The sequence below is a fragment of the Bufo gargarizans genome, chromosome 10 (genome assembly GCF_014858855.1).
Source record: "Bufo gargarizans isolate SCDJY-AF-19 chromosome 10, ASM1485885v1, whole genome shotgun sequence".
Taxonomy (NCBI): domain Eukaryota; kingdom Metazoa; phylum Chordata; class Amphibia; order Anura; family Bufonidae; genus Bufo; species Bufo gargarizans.
Genome location: NC_058089.1, coordinates 122,841,824 through 122,856,889, shown reverse-complemented (window position 1 = coordinate 122,856,889; position 15,066 = coordinate 122,841,824). Strand labels below are relative to the sequence as shown.

The following is a 15,066-nucleotide window of genomic DNA, read 5'->3' as shown; positions in this document are numbered from 1 at the left end:
AGCAGAGTCTAGTTGTGCTCAAGACCTTCAATTCCAATGACGGCTCGAACCCCATTACCCTCCAATCACTGGTTAAAATGTATATATATATCAGTACATTAGGGAATTTGTGTAGTATATTATTAGTTACATCAGTGACTTCCTTGCTTCATTTCACCCCCCACCTTGATTAACCCAATGACTTGCTATGATTTTCATTTCAGACCAGGAGGCTGAGCGCAGGCCTTTATCTAAACCCGCCATCTCCATCTATGTTATACTTCTCACTGTGTTTGCCGTAACGGCCATCACCTGCGTCACACTCATTGGTAAGTTATTCAGTGTTACACTCAATTGGGCCCATCCATGTCCAAGCACGTTACATTCACGACTCGTGTACTTTCTTCTTTGGGGTGTCTTGGTAGCCCATAAAACAGCAACAGTATAGAGGCAGCCCCAGAAAGGGGGGATTGTGGAGGCCGCATGACCCCAGACTCCCATCCTCTGCAATTTTTTCCAAACAAAGATACATCCAACTCACATCACCCATTGGTTTTTATGCAATGGGAAGACGGCAGGTTGGACAAGTACCAGGAGTGGTGGTCCAGGATCTGAGACTTCAGCAATATGATCTTCTTATGTGTATCTATGATATCAGATGATTGTATGAACTCGGTTCCCTCGGGATAGGTCATCAATATGAAATCGGCAGGGCTCCAACTCCTAAAACCCCCGCCGATCATCTGTATGAAGAGGCCACAATGCTCGGTGATTGCAGCAGCCCCTTCCTAGGTCGCGTGACATCACGTTCATCAGTCACATTCACAAGTGAATGGGCTGAGCTACGATACCAAGCAGGGCCACGATCAAATGGACGGCACTGTACGTGGTGAGCACCGCAATCTCCTAAACAACTGATTGGCGGGGATCCCTGGAGTCAGACCAGTGCCAATCTCATACTGGTGCCCTATCAAGAGGATAGGACATCAATATGATAATTCCAAGAGAACCCCATTTAAATATGAACAATCATGTTTACCTTCAGTGTCATATGCAAAGGGAATCCAGAGGTTGAGATCAGTCTTGTCTACCACATAAGATAGCTCCTAGAAAGGCACAACCTTTCCCCGCAGAGACCCTTATTAGACTGGAAGATAGTCTGCCCGATCATCTGTAACAAGCGTTCGTGGGTGAACTGGTAACTATCCGATCCAACCAGAATGCTGGTCTTAGTATGGGACGGGACAAGTCTCACTGGTCTATAATCATTCAAACATCCAATACCCTGAAGGACACTGGGATAATGGTAGAAGTCTTCAAACTTTCAGGGACTGTTACCAACTCAAGTGAAAGACTAAATGAATTAGAAAAAACTCCCGCCCATTGATCAGCGCAAGATTTTGCAATGCGCCCCTGGACTCCATCCGGCCCCCCTTGCCTCGGTAACATCAATTTTCCTCATGAAAGATCTCACTTCATGACTGTCACGCTTCGGTGTGGGAGGGAAACACCACACCGAGCATAAGAGGGAAGGGGGGCATGGAATCAGGCCTGAGAACTAGGGAAGGAAGATGGACACCTCCTAGTGAAAACCCTGACTGACTACCAGTATGAACAGACCCCAGAGGTAGGTGTGTTCATACGCAGGAATACCTATCTAGCCCTATAGGACCCTGGTACTAATGGCAGGGACGAAAAGGACGAACAGGAGTCTCCTTCAGGCCTAATACAAACAAAAGGGAAATGCAACACACAGAACCCAAAAAGTGAACAAAGCTTAGCCCCGCCCACGCTAGTTGATACTAGTCGTGACGTCAGTGGGCCGGCGGTAAACAGTGAGAAGGCTGCGGCGCTACTGGAGCGCCGCTACCTTCTCAAACAGCTGATCGGCAGGGGTCCCGGGTGTCGGACCTCGGCCGATCAGAATCTGATGATCTATCCAGAGGATAGATCATCAGTTAAAACAAAGTGCAGAACCCCTTTAACTTCAAAGAGGCTATGAAAACACCAGGAGCTCAGCCGAGATCCAACCAAAAAACCGCACAGCATAGTGGGAGAAGCAACTATAAATAAGGAAGGTTAAATGACCACATTAGCAACACCTGAGGCAAGAGGTGAGGCCATTACCTGAAACAACACAGACGCCTATTGATCCACAAGCAAAACCTGTCAGATCAAACCACGTGTTGCCAGTCTCACAGATCTCCTGCCACTCACTGTCGCCGGGACGTCCGTGACAATGACACTATAAACCAGTTCGCACTTATGTCCCCTATGGGGCAGTTACATTTGTACCTCCCCTCCTGTATCCCTGCTGTTATCAAAATGTGCAAAAAACGGAATCAGGAAGCCCAGGATCCAAACTAGGAGAACCCGCCTCTCCCTTATAATCAGTTACAACCGTAACTCCCTTCCACATACTCCAGTGAATTATTTTAAGATAATTCACTGAACTTGTGCACATCGTTGTTGGCCATCCTGATACCTTTACTCAGTTCTCAGGGATTTGGAAATATATTAATGACCATTTTGTAATTACTATGTCCGTACAAAAGGCTACCTAGTATAATCTAATACTGAACAATATATCCCTCCAGTGCTTCCCTTGTACAAAAACATCCCAGTTCATACGTTCCAAACAGTCCTGCAAAACCCTAGTCTTACCGGTAATTCCTTTTTCACGAAACCTCTACAATGGCACTCGGTATTCATGGTCTGAGTGCCGCCATGGAGGGTGAAGGCAAAAAAACGATCTAGTCTTACCAGTAATGCCTTTTTCATGCAACCTCCAAGTCGGCACTCAGACCATGAACACCAAGTGCCGTCATGGAGGGTGAAGAGGAAACTGCAACTGTCATGACCTATCCTCGGGACAGGCAAACGGTATCTGTTTGGCAGGGGTCGGACACCCCGCACCCCCTACGATCAGCTGTTTCAGAGTAGCTCCGGCGCCAGAACTGCATGGCTCCATCCATTCTGTAGTGAACAGAGCTAGTTACTACAACACTGCACCCATTTACTTCAATGACCCAGCTCCATACGCAACGCGGTGTAGTTCCGGCGCCAACTTAAGTGCACAAAAATTTCTGCAGAACAGATGATCAGCAGGGTCGAAGGGTGTTAAATCCCTGCCAATCATATGATGAGTGCCTATCCTGAGGCGGTACCAGTCATCACTTGTCAATGTTTGACCCCAAAATAGAGCTTAGAGACATGACTATATCAGCCAAACTAGGGCCACCCATCTGCAGACACCAGATCAGTATCTTCCAAAATCTGCTTCAAGGGGATCTCCTCCAGTCTAGCACCACCGTGCTGATGAGGAGCAAAAACTCAAACAGTGCTCTATCACGGGTCGGACACTGACTTATAGGGTTTAGCTACCTATAGGGGGCACCACGGGACAGTCTTCTGGAGGAGAGCTAATTGGTATCACATAAGCCTCCGATATTATAACTACTGTAGCATGTGATTGTTGTTGGCCTGCACTGAGCCTCCATTTCCCGTACTAATCTGCAGAAGATGAAATTCTTACTGAATATGTCTCTATTTCCAGTATACAATGCATTCATTGACCGCCTGCAGACAACACCCATCATTTATATGTCAACGTTAAACGGTGAGTTACCAAGCGTCTCATGTATGGGACGTTCACTGGGTATGGAGAGATAAACAGGTTGCAAAACTATTGCCAAACTGAGAATTATCAGCGATACGCGTTTCTAGATAATCGTCCCATGTGAAGATAGCAAATGCCTGTTTATTGGGTCTCCACCAAAAATCGCAGTTCCCGGGCAGCAGATTGTCCTGCATAAAAGGATCTACTGCCCAGAAACAATGAATACAGTGGAAATGACTGTGGCAAGTAAATGCAGCTTCAAGCAAATAATAAAGTGTTTGGTTCTTTCCCGATTATTCCTTGTAACTTTAGTGCAGTCATGAATTATTTCCTCCTACATCCAGGTCTCAGTCCCATCAGAAGCCCACAGGACACAAGGTCCAGCCCAGTCAGGAGAAGATCCAACTATCATGGCCGACTGTGGAGCTCCGGACACTGACGAGCCACCACATCCCATTCATGGAAGTTATTATGTCACTTACAGAGAAGTTTAACGTGGAAATAAAAGTTATCTGACGTGGTCATCGGGGGTCATGTGCTGCGACAGCAATGTAACGGGGCTGTGATAAGTGTGTACATACCAGACGACCGGGCATGGGGACCCTAGGGAGAGACGGCCCAGTCAAGGTCGGTGCTATCTTCTTTGCTTGGGCGTTGAGAAAGTGTAAGGGACTTCTCCATAGAAGCTGCAATGAGGGAAGCAGCACATGGGTAACGGATTGGGGACCAACATGCACCGGGCTCCTCTTCCGTCGTGGTTGGCATAACCCAGTGCCAAAAGTGACCTACTATGATGCCTGCCACCTTGTGTGTACGTGTTCATGCCCTATGACGTTTGCACAGGGAAGTTTTTGACTTAGGGCACCAGCCAGATGCTACTTTACATGTATCAAGAATATATCCAGACCTATTATAGTCATATAATACTTCTCCAGTGCCTTAAAGAGGTTTTCCTGAGATCGGTGGGGTCAGACACCCGGGATCCCTGCCGATCAGCTGTTTCGAGAAGGCACTGACGCTTGCAGTAACGCCGAGTGACGTCCAGTTCATCGGTAACGTGGCCTAGGAGCAGCTCAGTCCCAATGAAGTGAGTGCAATACCAAGCACGGCCACTATACAATGTACAGCGCTGTGCTCGGTGAGCAGGGAGAAGGCCGCGCCGCTCACAGGAGCGCCAATGCCTTCTCAAACAGCTGATCGGCGGGGGTCCCGGGTGTCAGTCCCCCACCGAGGGATGAGGATAGATCATCAGTATGAAAATCTCAGAAAACAACTTTTAAATAAAAATTTTCTGGGTCACCTTCATAAAACCACTGCGACCACCGGGAAGTATATTAATGTAATAATATACTCACGAGGTATTAGATAATATCACCGAAAAATGAGGAAGTCACAGTCGAAACTCGAAAGTGATACTTAAGTAAGAAGTCGCAGGCGCTCTCTGCTCAGTTTTGGCCGGAATCCCCCTCCTGCCTTGGCTTTATTGGAAATACAATGGTGGGATATTTACAAGAATCCTAATGTGGAGGAGGCTCGGTGCGTGGGTGAGGGAAGGGGAACCACTGCATTTACAACATGACATAATTCTATCCTTTTTGCGTGAACCAACACTAGGAAGGAAGGTCTTGTTTGTAAGATTTGCTGTGTTGCCCCCATCTGTATGTGCGCTGGGAACCTGAAAAACAGGTCAAGGAACAACGAGGAGGACACAGTGTACAGTCACCAGACAGAGATACGGCGCAGTCACTGCCCACAGTGCCCCTTCCAGTGTCCTGTAACCATGCAAAGCATAATGCCCTCATACAGCAGCCAACCCAGTCCTCTAACAGTACCAGACACAATGCCTTCTTATAACAGCCCGTCCAGTGCCTAGGGATGTATCTGGAAAGTGCGTGACCCTGTACCAAAATCATCTGAATTGGTGTGTGCCAGGCCCTGATGGCATGTGGCAGTAACCCCATAAAAGTGCCAGCAACTATGCCTTAAGACAGTGCCCGATAACAGAGCCGGCCACAGTGCCCGATAACAGGGTTGGTCACAGTGCCCGATAACAGGGCCAGCCACAGTGCCACTACAACAGGGCCAGCCACGATGCCACTACAACAGGGCCAGCCACGGTGCCACTACAACAGAGCCAGCCACGATGCCACTACAACAGGGCCAGCCACAGTGCCACTATAACAGAGCCAGCCACGATGCCACTACAACAGGGCCAGCCACGGTGCCACTACAACAGGGCCAGCCACAGTGCCACTACAACAGGGCCAGCCACGATGCCACTACAACAGGGCCAGCCACGATGCCACTACAACAGGGCCAGCCACGATGCCACTACAACAGGGCCAGCCACGGTGCCACTACAACAGGGCCAGCCACGATGCCACTACAACAGGGCCAGCCACGATGCCACTACAACAGGGCCAGCCACGATGCCACTACAACAGGGCCAGCCACGATGCCACTACAACAGAGCCAGCCACAGTGCCACTACAACAGAGCCAGCCACAGTGCCACTACAACAGAGCCAGCCACAGTGCCACTACAACAGAGCCAGCCACAGTGCCACTACAACAGAGCCAGCCACAGTGCCACTACAACAGAGCCAGCCACAGTGCCACTACAACAGAGCCAGCCAAAGTGCCACTACAACAGGGCCAGCCACAGTGCCACTATAACAGGGCCAGCTACAGTGCCACTATAACAGGGCCAGCCACAGTGCCACTATAACAGGGCCAGCCACAGTGCCACTATAACAGGGCCAGCCACAGTGCCACTATAACAGGGCCAGCCACAGTGCCACTATAACAGGGCCAGCCACAGTGCCACTATAACAGGGCCAGCCACAGTGCCACTATAACAGGGCCAGCCACAGTGCCACTATAACAGGGCCAGCCACAGTGCCACTATAACAGGGCCAGCCACAGTGCCACTATAACAGGGCCATCCACAGTGCCACTACAACAGGGCCAGCCACGATACCCGATAACAGGACCGGCCCCAATGCCACTACAACAGGACCAGCCACTGTGCCACTATAACAGAGCCAGCCACTGTGCCACTATAACAGAGCCAGCCACTGTGCCACTATAACAGAGCCATCCACTGTGCCACTATAACAGAGCCATCTACTGTGCCACTATAACAGAGCCAGCCACTGTGCCACTATAACAGAGCCAACCACTGTGCCACTATAACAGAGCCAGCCACAGTGTCACTATAACAGAGCCGGCCACAGTGTCACTATAACAGAGCCAGCCACTGTGCCACTATAACAGAGCCAGCCACAGTGTCACTATAACAGAGCCAGCCACAGTGTCACTATAACAGGGCCAGCCACAGTGCCACTATAACAGAGCCAGCCACAGTGCCACTATAACAGAGCCAGCCACAGTGTCACTATAACAGAGCCAGCCACTGTGCCACTATAACAGAGCCAGCCACAGTGTCACTATAACAGAGCCAGCCACAGTGCCACTACAATAGGGCCAGCCACGATGCCCGATAACAGAGCCGGCCACAGTGGGGCTCCCATACCATTACCAGCTATAATGATCCCATAACATAAAATACCAACCAGTGCCCCCATACCAGCGCCAACTGGCATAGTATATGTAACCAATCACAATGTCCCCATAACTACAACCCCTTTAAGTCCTCGGGTCTTTGTCACCTCCACCTCTGCTGTATAAAAAGGTGTAAAAGACGCCATATGGTTAACCAAGCAGCTTTCCCATAAACAGATGTAACCAAGATGAATAGAACAGAACTGAGAGGATGACATGAGGAGAAAGGGGATTTCAACGCGTTAGGTTTAATATCCCCGTAATGGGATCACAAGGCTTTCTGCATGAAGTGAGCTCATTCTGAAAGAGAACAAACAAGTGATATGGAAAGAAGCTCCGGGACATTCACGTCTGTCACGGTACATGCAGGCGAGCTAGAAACATGGGGGTTACAGTAAGTCACCAGGGCCGCAACGGGAACGGGGATGGTAGCTGCCCCCCATATAATATAATAGAGGTAATCGTACACTATTGTAGCTGTGATAATAATGTGTAAAGCTGCTCAGAGGTGTAATGAGCTCATTTGGGAAAATTGCTCCCATCACATGTCTCATGTGCAGCTCCATTCACAGAATACAATACATGCTACATGTAATCGTGGGCGCTAAGCAGTGACTGTACGCGGGGAAATCCACTCCCTCCCTAACACAGGCCGGCGAGCGGCTGAGCGATCTCTGCCCCCGGGTGACGAGCCCAGCGACCCGCTCTTCTGTCATTGGTCGCATCTTTTATGCCGCATAAAATTGCTTATTTGTCATCAGCACATTGTCCCCTGTAAATGTGATGTCAGCAATACGCCAACTGTGAGGACGAACAATCGCACTAACGATCGTTTGTTCTCGTACAGTAAGATGGCTCCTCTATTTAAAGGGCATCTGTCAGAAAATTTGTACCGGTTCCATGTGCACTTGGCAGCTGAAGGCATCTGTGTTGGTCCCATGTTCATATGTGCCCGCATTGCTGAGAAATATGATGTTTAATATATGCAAATGAGCCTCAAGGTGCAACGGGGGCGTTACCATTACACCTAGAGGCTCTGCTTTCTCTGCAACTGCAGCACCCTCTGCACTTTGATTGACAGGGCCAGGAGTGATGACATTTATACTGCCTGGTCCTGTCAATCAAATTGGAGAGGGTGCGGCAGTTGCAGAGAGAGCGGAGCCTCTAGGAGTAATGGCAACGCCCCCATTGCTCCTAGAGGCTCATTTGCATATAATAAAACATAATTTTTCTCAGCAATGCGGGCACATAGGAACATGGGGCCAACACAGACGCCTTCAGCTGCTGTGCGCACATGTAACAGGTCAGCCAGTGTCATAGGTACAAAACTGCTGACAGATGCCCTTTAAATAAGCGGTGAGCACCCTTTGTAATACCACATGTAAAGTGCAGATTTTCTTGTGGATTTTTCCTCACCACATAAAAAAAAAACGCTTTTGCGGTAAATATATATAGGGGAAGAATAAATCAATATAAACTAGAACACCTTCCCAATTAAAATATACCTTTTATTAATCGTCTACTAAAATCTGGCCTCCAGCCGGACTACATGTAACAAGAGGGTCAGGAAAACGCATATACAATACATATTATGTCATCATGCTCAGAATCAAAAGTAGGGCTGCACGATATGGGAATTTTGTGCGATTGCGATTAGGGCCCTAAAAATTGCGATAACGATATTTTAAAGGAATTGTGCTAGAGGTCTATTTGCTTGGATTTTCCCATATGAGCCGCTGACGCGGCTGGGTATGACATAGTTATGGGGGATCTGTGGATGACGCTGTGTTGTGGGGGATCTGTGGAGGGTGCTGTTATATGGGGGATCTGTGGAGGACGCTGTGTTGTGGGGGATCTGTGGAGGGTGCTGTGTTGTGGGGGATCTGTGGAAGACGCTGTTTATATGGGGGATTTGTGGAGGACGCTGTGTTGTGGGGGATCTGTGGAGGACGCTGTGTTGTGGGGGATCTGTGGAGGACGCTGTTATATGAGGGATCAGTGGAGGACGCTGTTATATGGGGGATCAGTGGAGGACGCTGTTATATGGGGGATCAGTGGAGGACGCTGTTATATGGGGGATCAGTGGAGGACGCTGTTATATGGGGATCAATGGAGGACGCTGTTATATGGGGGATCAGTGGAGGACGCTGTTATATGGGGGATCAGTGGAGGACGCTGTTATATGGGGATCAGTGGAGGACGCTGTTATATGGGGGATCAGTGGAGGACGCTGTTATATGGGGGATCAGTGGAGGACGCTGTTATATGGGGGATCAGTGGAGGACGCTGTTATATGGGGGATCAATGGAGGACGCTGTTATATGGGGGATCAGTGGAGGACGCTGTTATATGGGGGATCAGTGGAGGACGCTGTTATATGGGGGATCAGTGGAGGACGCTGTTATATGGGGGATCAGTGGAGGACGCTGTTATATGGGGGATCTGTGGAGGGCGCTGTTATGGGGGATCTGTGGAGGGCGCTGTTATGGGGGACCTGTGGAGGGCACTTATGGGGGACCTGTGGAGGACACTTATGGGGGACCTGTGGAGGACACTTATGGGGGACCTGTGGAGGACACTTATGGGGGACCTGTGGAGGACACTTATGGGGGACCTGTGGAGGACACTTATGGGGGACCTGTGGAGGACACTTATGGGGGACCTGTGGAGGACACTTATGGGGGACCTGTGGAGGACACTTATGGGGGACCTGTGGAGGACACTTATGGGGGACCTGTGGATGGCACTGTTATAGGGGATGTGTGGAGGACACATAGGGCCATGAGGGGGGCCAGCTTAAGACATATAGCATCTTATGCTGGTCCCCTCATGTGTCCTAAACTGGGCACATAACTGCCCTTTGTGTGTAAAGTGTGTGTGTGTGTGTGTGTGGGGGGGGGGGGGGGGGGGGGGTGAAACACTCTCTTTCCTAACAGGTCCGGCCTCTGTACTCACTTTGAATGCAATGCACTGCAGTGAGCGGCAGCGAGGTGGCCGGCCGGCGCGTGACTGACGTCACTTAGTAACGCTCCTGCTTCCTGAAGTGGGAGGAGCGTTACTAAGTGACATCAGTCACGCGCCGGCCGGCCACCTCGCTTCCGCTTGCTGCAGAGCATTGCATTCAGAGTGAGTACAGAGGCCGGACCTGTTAGGGGAGAGATTGTTTCACCCCCACACACACACACACTAGTAAAACACTGTACACGAGCTGGCCGGGCGGCTCCTGACGTCACTTAGTAACGCTCCTGCTTCCTGAAGTGGGAGGAGCGTTACTAAGTGACGTCAGTCACGCGCCGGCCGCCACCTCGCTGCCGCTCGCTGCAGAGCATTGCATTCAGAGTGAGTACAGAGGCCGGACCTGTTAGGAGAGAGATTGTTTCACCCACACACACTAGTAAAACACTTTACACGCAAAAGGCAGTTATGTGCCATGGGCCCCTTAAATAATCGCGGCATTTTCCGGTCGGCCAAATCGCCATATCGCATTTGCCGATTATCGCGATTCGATTACTTTTTCGATTTATCGTGCAGCCCTAATCAAAAGGTATTTTTGTAGTACATGGAATACACCCACGTAGGGCGATTCACAAACAGCTGAGGAATCAATCAAATTCAATAAACCAATGTTTTCAGCTCAGTGATCACCTTCTTGAGACCATCATAGAATAACAAATATGCAGCAGGGTCAGTTCACTTCAAAAGTACTCTGTTGTTACTCACGGTTAGCTGAGATACCATTGAATGAAGTGTTTCTCAACCAGGTGGTAATCCTCAGCATAAAGCCTCATTTACACGCCCGTGTCCATGCTAAAATCCGTGAGCAGGTAGTCGGTAATGCATCCGTGAAGCTGTCCGTGAAGGATCCGTGTTGGGCCCATGTGTCCTTTTTTTTGCTGTCCGTGTTGCATCCGTGTTTCACTGACACTGAACAGCTGAAAAATAATTTTCAAAGCCTCTCTTCCTAATGATCCGTGAAACACAGATGGCATCCGTGTTGCATCCGTGGACCCATAGACTATAATGGACGTGATGGATCTGTGAATACGGACAAAACAGAGCGAACATCCGTGCTGAAAACACGGACCGTGCTAAAACACTGATGTCTGAATACACACATTAAAATGAATAGGGACGTGCGCTGTCCGTGGAACACGCGTGAATGAGGCTTAACACATACTAGGTGGACGTACCCTAAGGGGCTATGACTGAGGGGCCACACTGCCCTGAAACGTGTAACTGTCAGCTGGTCGGTGTCACGTTGTCATTGCTAAATCCAATGTGGATTTCGCCCTTTGCAATTCATAGGGTGAAATCCAAGGCACAATCTGCATCATGTCCATGTCGGATATCTGAGGGCGTCACACGTGGACTTGTTTTACAAAGGGTGGAATCCATGGTGCACTTACAAAACGACACATTCACCATCATTAGTTTCGAAGTAGCAGTTCGGCACTGTGATCGCGTAGTCGTAGTCATGGCTGCTACAGCTTGTCATTTTATTGTCAAGAAATGAACTTACCCATCTTCTCCTCAAAGTGGGTAACGAGTTGTATTCTGCATCAGAGATCTCTCTCTGTCCATATAATGTGCCGGACACAAAGGGATCTTCCAAATCTACTGAAGAAAGCGGCACAACAGAGCAGCGACGTGGCGTGTCCTCCTCAGTCATTAGACGGCCTGACGAAGGAGCCTCTGAAAGCCTGCAAACAGAAGGTCTCTAGGGTAAAACTGCTACAATACACACATATATATATAACATCACATATGCTTATCATATACATACATAAGGAATACTATATCCAAATACATAGATCTCCTCATATGGATTTAATATTTTCTATACCTTTAAATATCATTTAAAGGGGATTTTCTCCATAAATTATTTTGGAGGCGTGTCGGACTCTCTGCCCTTTACGCCTACCTCTCAGCGTCCCGTGCGGTGGGTTTCGAGGACTCCTTGTCTTCGGGTCCTTTCACACATACTGGTGGGGTCACTTCTGATGCAGTAATATATCAACCAATCACAGAGCAGGTTAAGGTACGACACCTGTGTTCTGATTGGTTACTATGTGCCACAAGGACCAGTTTTCGCTAAGAGAGGCGCATTGTATGAAGAGACTTGTTTTAAAAGGGGTTGTCCAGTGAGTGAAAACTGCTTAGAAAGGCCTCAAATGCAAGACACGCACCCTCACCGATCCCCTGCTGCTCCCGTTCTGACGCTGACTGGTCCCTGTTGATCTGCACTTCCTGTTCCTGCCCAGCCAATCGCTTGATTCCCTTGCAGCAGCCCCGCCCCCCTTCTGCCAGTGATTGGCTGAGCAGTGCATTGAGACCGGACACGGAACCAGAGGCCAGCCGGAGCCCAGTAAGCATCAGAACAGGAGCAGCAGAGGATCGTAATTTTTTTACACCACTTTGAACCCTTTTGAAATAATTTTGCCCCCCACTGGGCAACCCCTTTAAATTCCATTCTCTACAATGTAACATCAAAATGCTGCAAAAAGAACAGAACAAACATACAGAGGTGGCGTCCCTTAGACGGCGCCGTTCTGTTCCCTTCTCATGGCCTGCGCTATGCTTCCCTGTAGAATAAACCACAGTCCTGATGCACCCGTCATCAGTCATTAGGACCCTGCATGAGCCGTCATGGCCGCTGTATGAGAAACGCGGTACAGAACAACCACAGGCTTCATTTTATCTAAATGTCTAATTGATGGAAAAACAGTAAAAAATAAATACAGACTCTGCAGAATACAAGAACGCGGTGCGCTGCGTTTTTGTATCCTTTTTTTCTAACGTATACGCTAATCGGAGGCACAAAACGTGATTTGAACCCAGCCTTATATTGTGTACTGCTGAGTCCACCCTGACCTCGCCGCAGAACAGTTCATTATGCCCCCCCCCCCAATCTGCGGATGATTAGAAGAGGCCTTGCTGAGATAATGAGGCATCATCTTATCACGCCCGTCATCATGGGTGTACGTTCCCAGCATTTAATATAATCATGTGTGTTAAATTTGGGAGCTGGGAGGAAGGGCTCATGCACAAGACCGAAAACACGGATACCGGTCGTGTGCACTCCGAACATCTGGCCCCTGATAGAACAGTCCTATCCTTGTCTGTAATGCGACAATAATAGGACAAGGAACGGCCATGCGGGCACAGAATGCAAACGGAGTGATTTACGTTTTTTTGAGGACCCATTGAAGTGAATGGTTCCGCACACAAAAAACAGAACGGACACAGTAAAAAGATCTGTTCATGTGCATAAGTCAGGTCTGAGAGCCGCGTCTATCCAATGTTTAACCCCTTCAAATCTCTTGCACCAATAAAACCATAGCTGGCTAGCACATAGATGCAGGCATTCGTCTTCTGCCTCACCTGACGGGTCGGAGGACTCTTGTTCTCTACATAGGAGTCCCAGGGGGGGTGGGGGGATCTGCATCTATCAGATATTACTAACGTTTGCACACGTGTGCTGCCGGAAGTCCGCTCCAGCCCCATTCACTATAGAGGGGACCGGCCGCAGCACAGCAAACATGCCGAGAGGCGGCCGGACAATAACCGCAGCGCAGAACAGCCTGCCGGACAAGCCTAACGCGAGTGTGAAAGTAGCCTAAGGTGGGAATAACCAGGATCCGCAATACACGGGCACAGTTCCGTGGCCATTCCGCTTCGCGGATGCAGACCCATTCACTTCAATGGGTCAGCAAATCCGGAGATGCGGAACAGAAGCACGGAACACTACGGAAGCACTACGGAGTGGTTTCTGGGGTTCCGTTCCATGCTTCCGCACCGCAAAAAGATAGAACTTGCTCTATCTTTTTGCGGAACGGAAGGATCGCGGACCCATTCAAGTGAATGGGTGTGATCAATATTAAAGACGGCCCTGGTTAGACCCCTACCAATTTCATATTGATGACCTACCCTAAGGCCTCTTTCACACAGGCGTCGCGCGTGAGGACCGGATAGGATGCGGGTGCGTCACGGGAAAATGCGCAAAAGAAATAATTAAACTCACCTCATCCACTTGTTTGCGCAGCCCGGCTTGCCTCTTCTTTCTTCTTCTTTGATGACCTGGGAGGAAAAGGACCTTTGGTGACATCACTGCGCTCATCACATGGTCAATCACCATGGTGATGGACCATGTGATGAGCGCAGTGATGTCACCAAAGGTCCTTTTCCTCCCAGGTCATCAAAGAAGAAGAAAGAAGACAAGCCGGGCTGCGCGAACAAGTGGATGAGGTGAGTTTAATTATTTTTTAACTCCTCCATCTCTAATTTACTCTAATCTGTATTAAGAATGCTATTATTTTCCCTTATAACCATGTTATAAGGGAAAATAATAAAGATCGGGTCCCCATCCCGATCGTCTCCTAGCAACCATGAATAAAAATCGCACCACATCCGCACTTGCTTGCGATTTTCATGCAGCCCCATTCACTTCTATGGGGCCTGCGTTGTGTGAAAAACGCACAATATAGAACATGCTGCGATTTTCACGCAAAGCACAAGTGATTCGTGAAAATCACTGCTCATCTGCACAGCCCCATTGAAGTGAATGGGTCCGGATTCAGTGCGGGTGCAATGCGTTCGCCTCACTCGCCCGTGTGAAAGGAGCCTAAGATTAGTTTCACATCTGCGGCACGGGAACTCCGGCTGTTCTGCACTGGAGTTCTCCGGATACCGCATTGCTGGAAAATAACCGCCTTGACTATAATGGGTTCCGGCAGAGATCTGGCCGCTACCCGGCAAATCTGCTGAGAATTACAGACATTCAATAAATCTATATAAACCTCTGTAGCCCAAATGTCCCACCTCTAACCAGTTAGAATTTATGGTTGACACTTGCATCTTGCGGCACACGTCCACATGATTGCTTTATGTTCCTCGCTCATTTTCACT

The 15,066-nt window shown here is 49.2% G+C and overlaps 1 protein-coding gene across 1 annotated transcript in view; it reads left to right on the top strand.

The window, feature by feature from the left end:
• The window catches only part of NUP210L (nucleoporin 210 like), a 33,976-nt gene extending 29,939 nt beyond the window's left edge, over window positions 1-4,037 (top strand). Inside the window, exons 40-42 of the mRNA XM_044269330.1 lie at window positions 204-308; window positions 3,536-3,598; window positions 3,943-4,037. Of these exons, the coding sequence (XP_044125265.1) occupies window positions 204-308; window positions 3,536-3,598; window positions 3,943-4,037 (263 nt within the window). The remainder of the gene's footprint in view (window positions 1-203; window positions 309-3,535; window positions 3,599-3,942) is intronic.
• The last annotated feature ends 11,029 nt before the right edge of the window (window positions 4,038-15,066 follow it).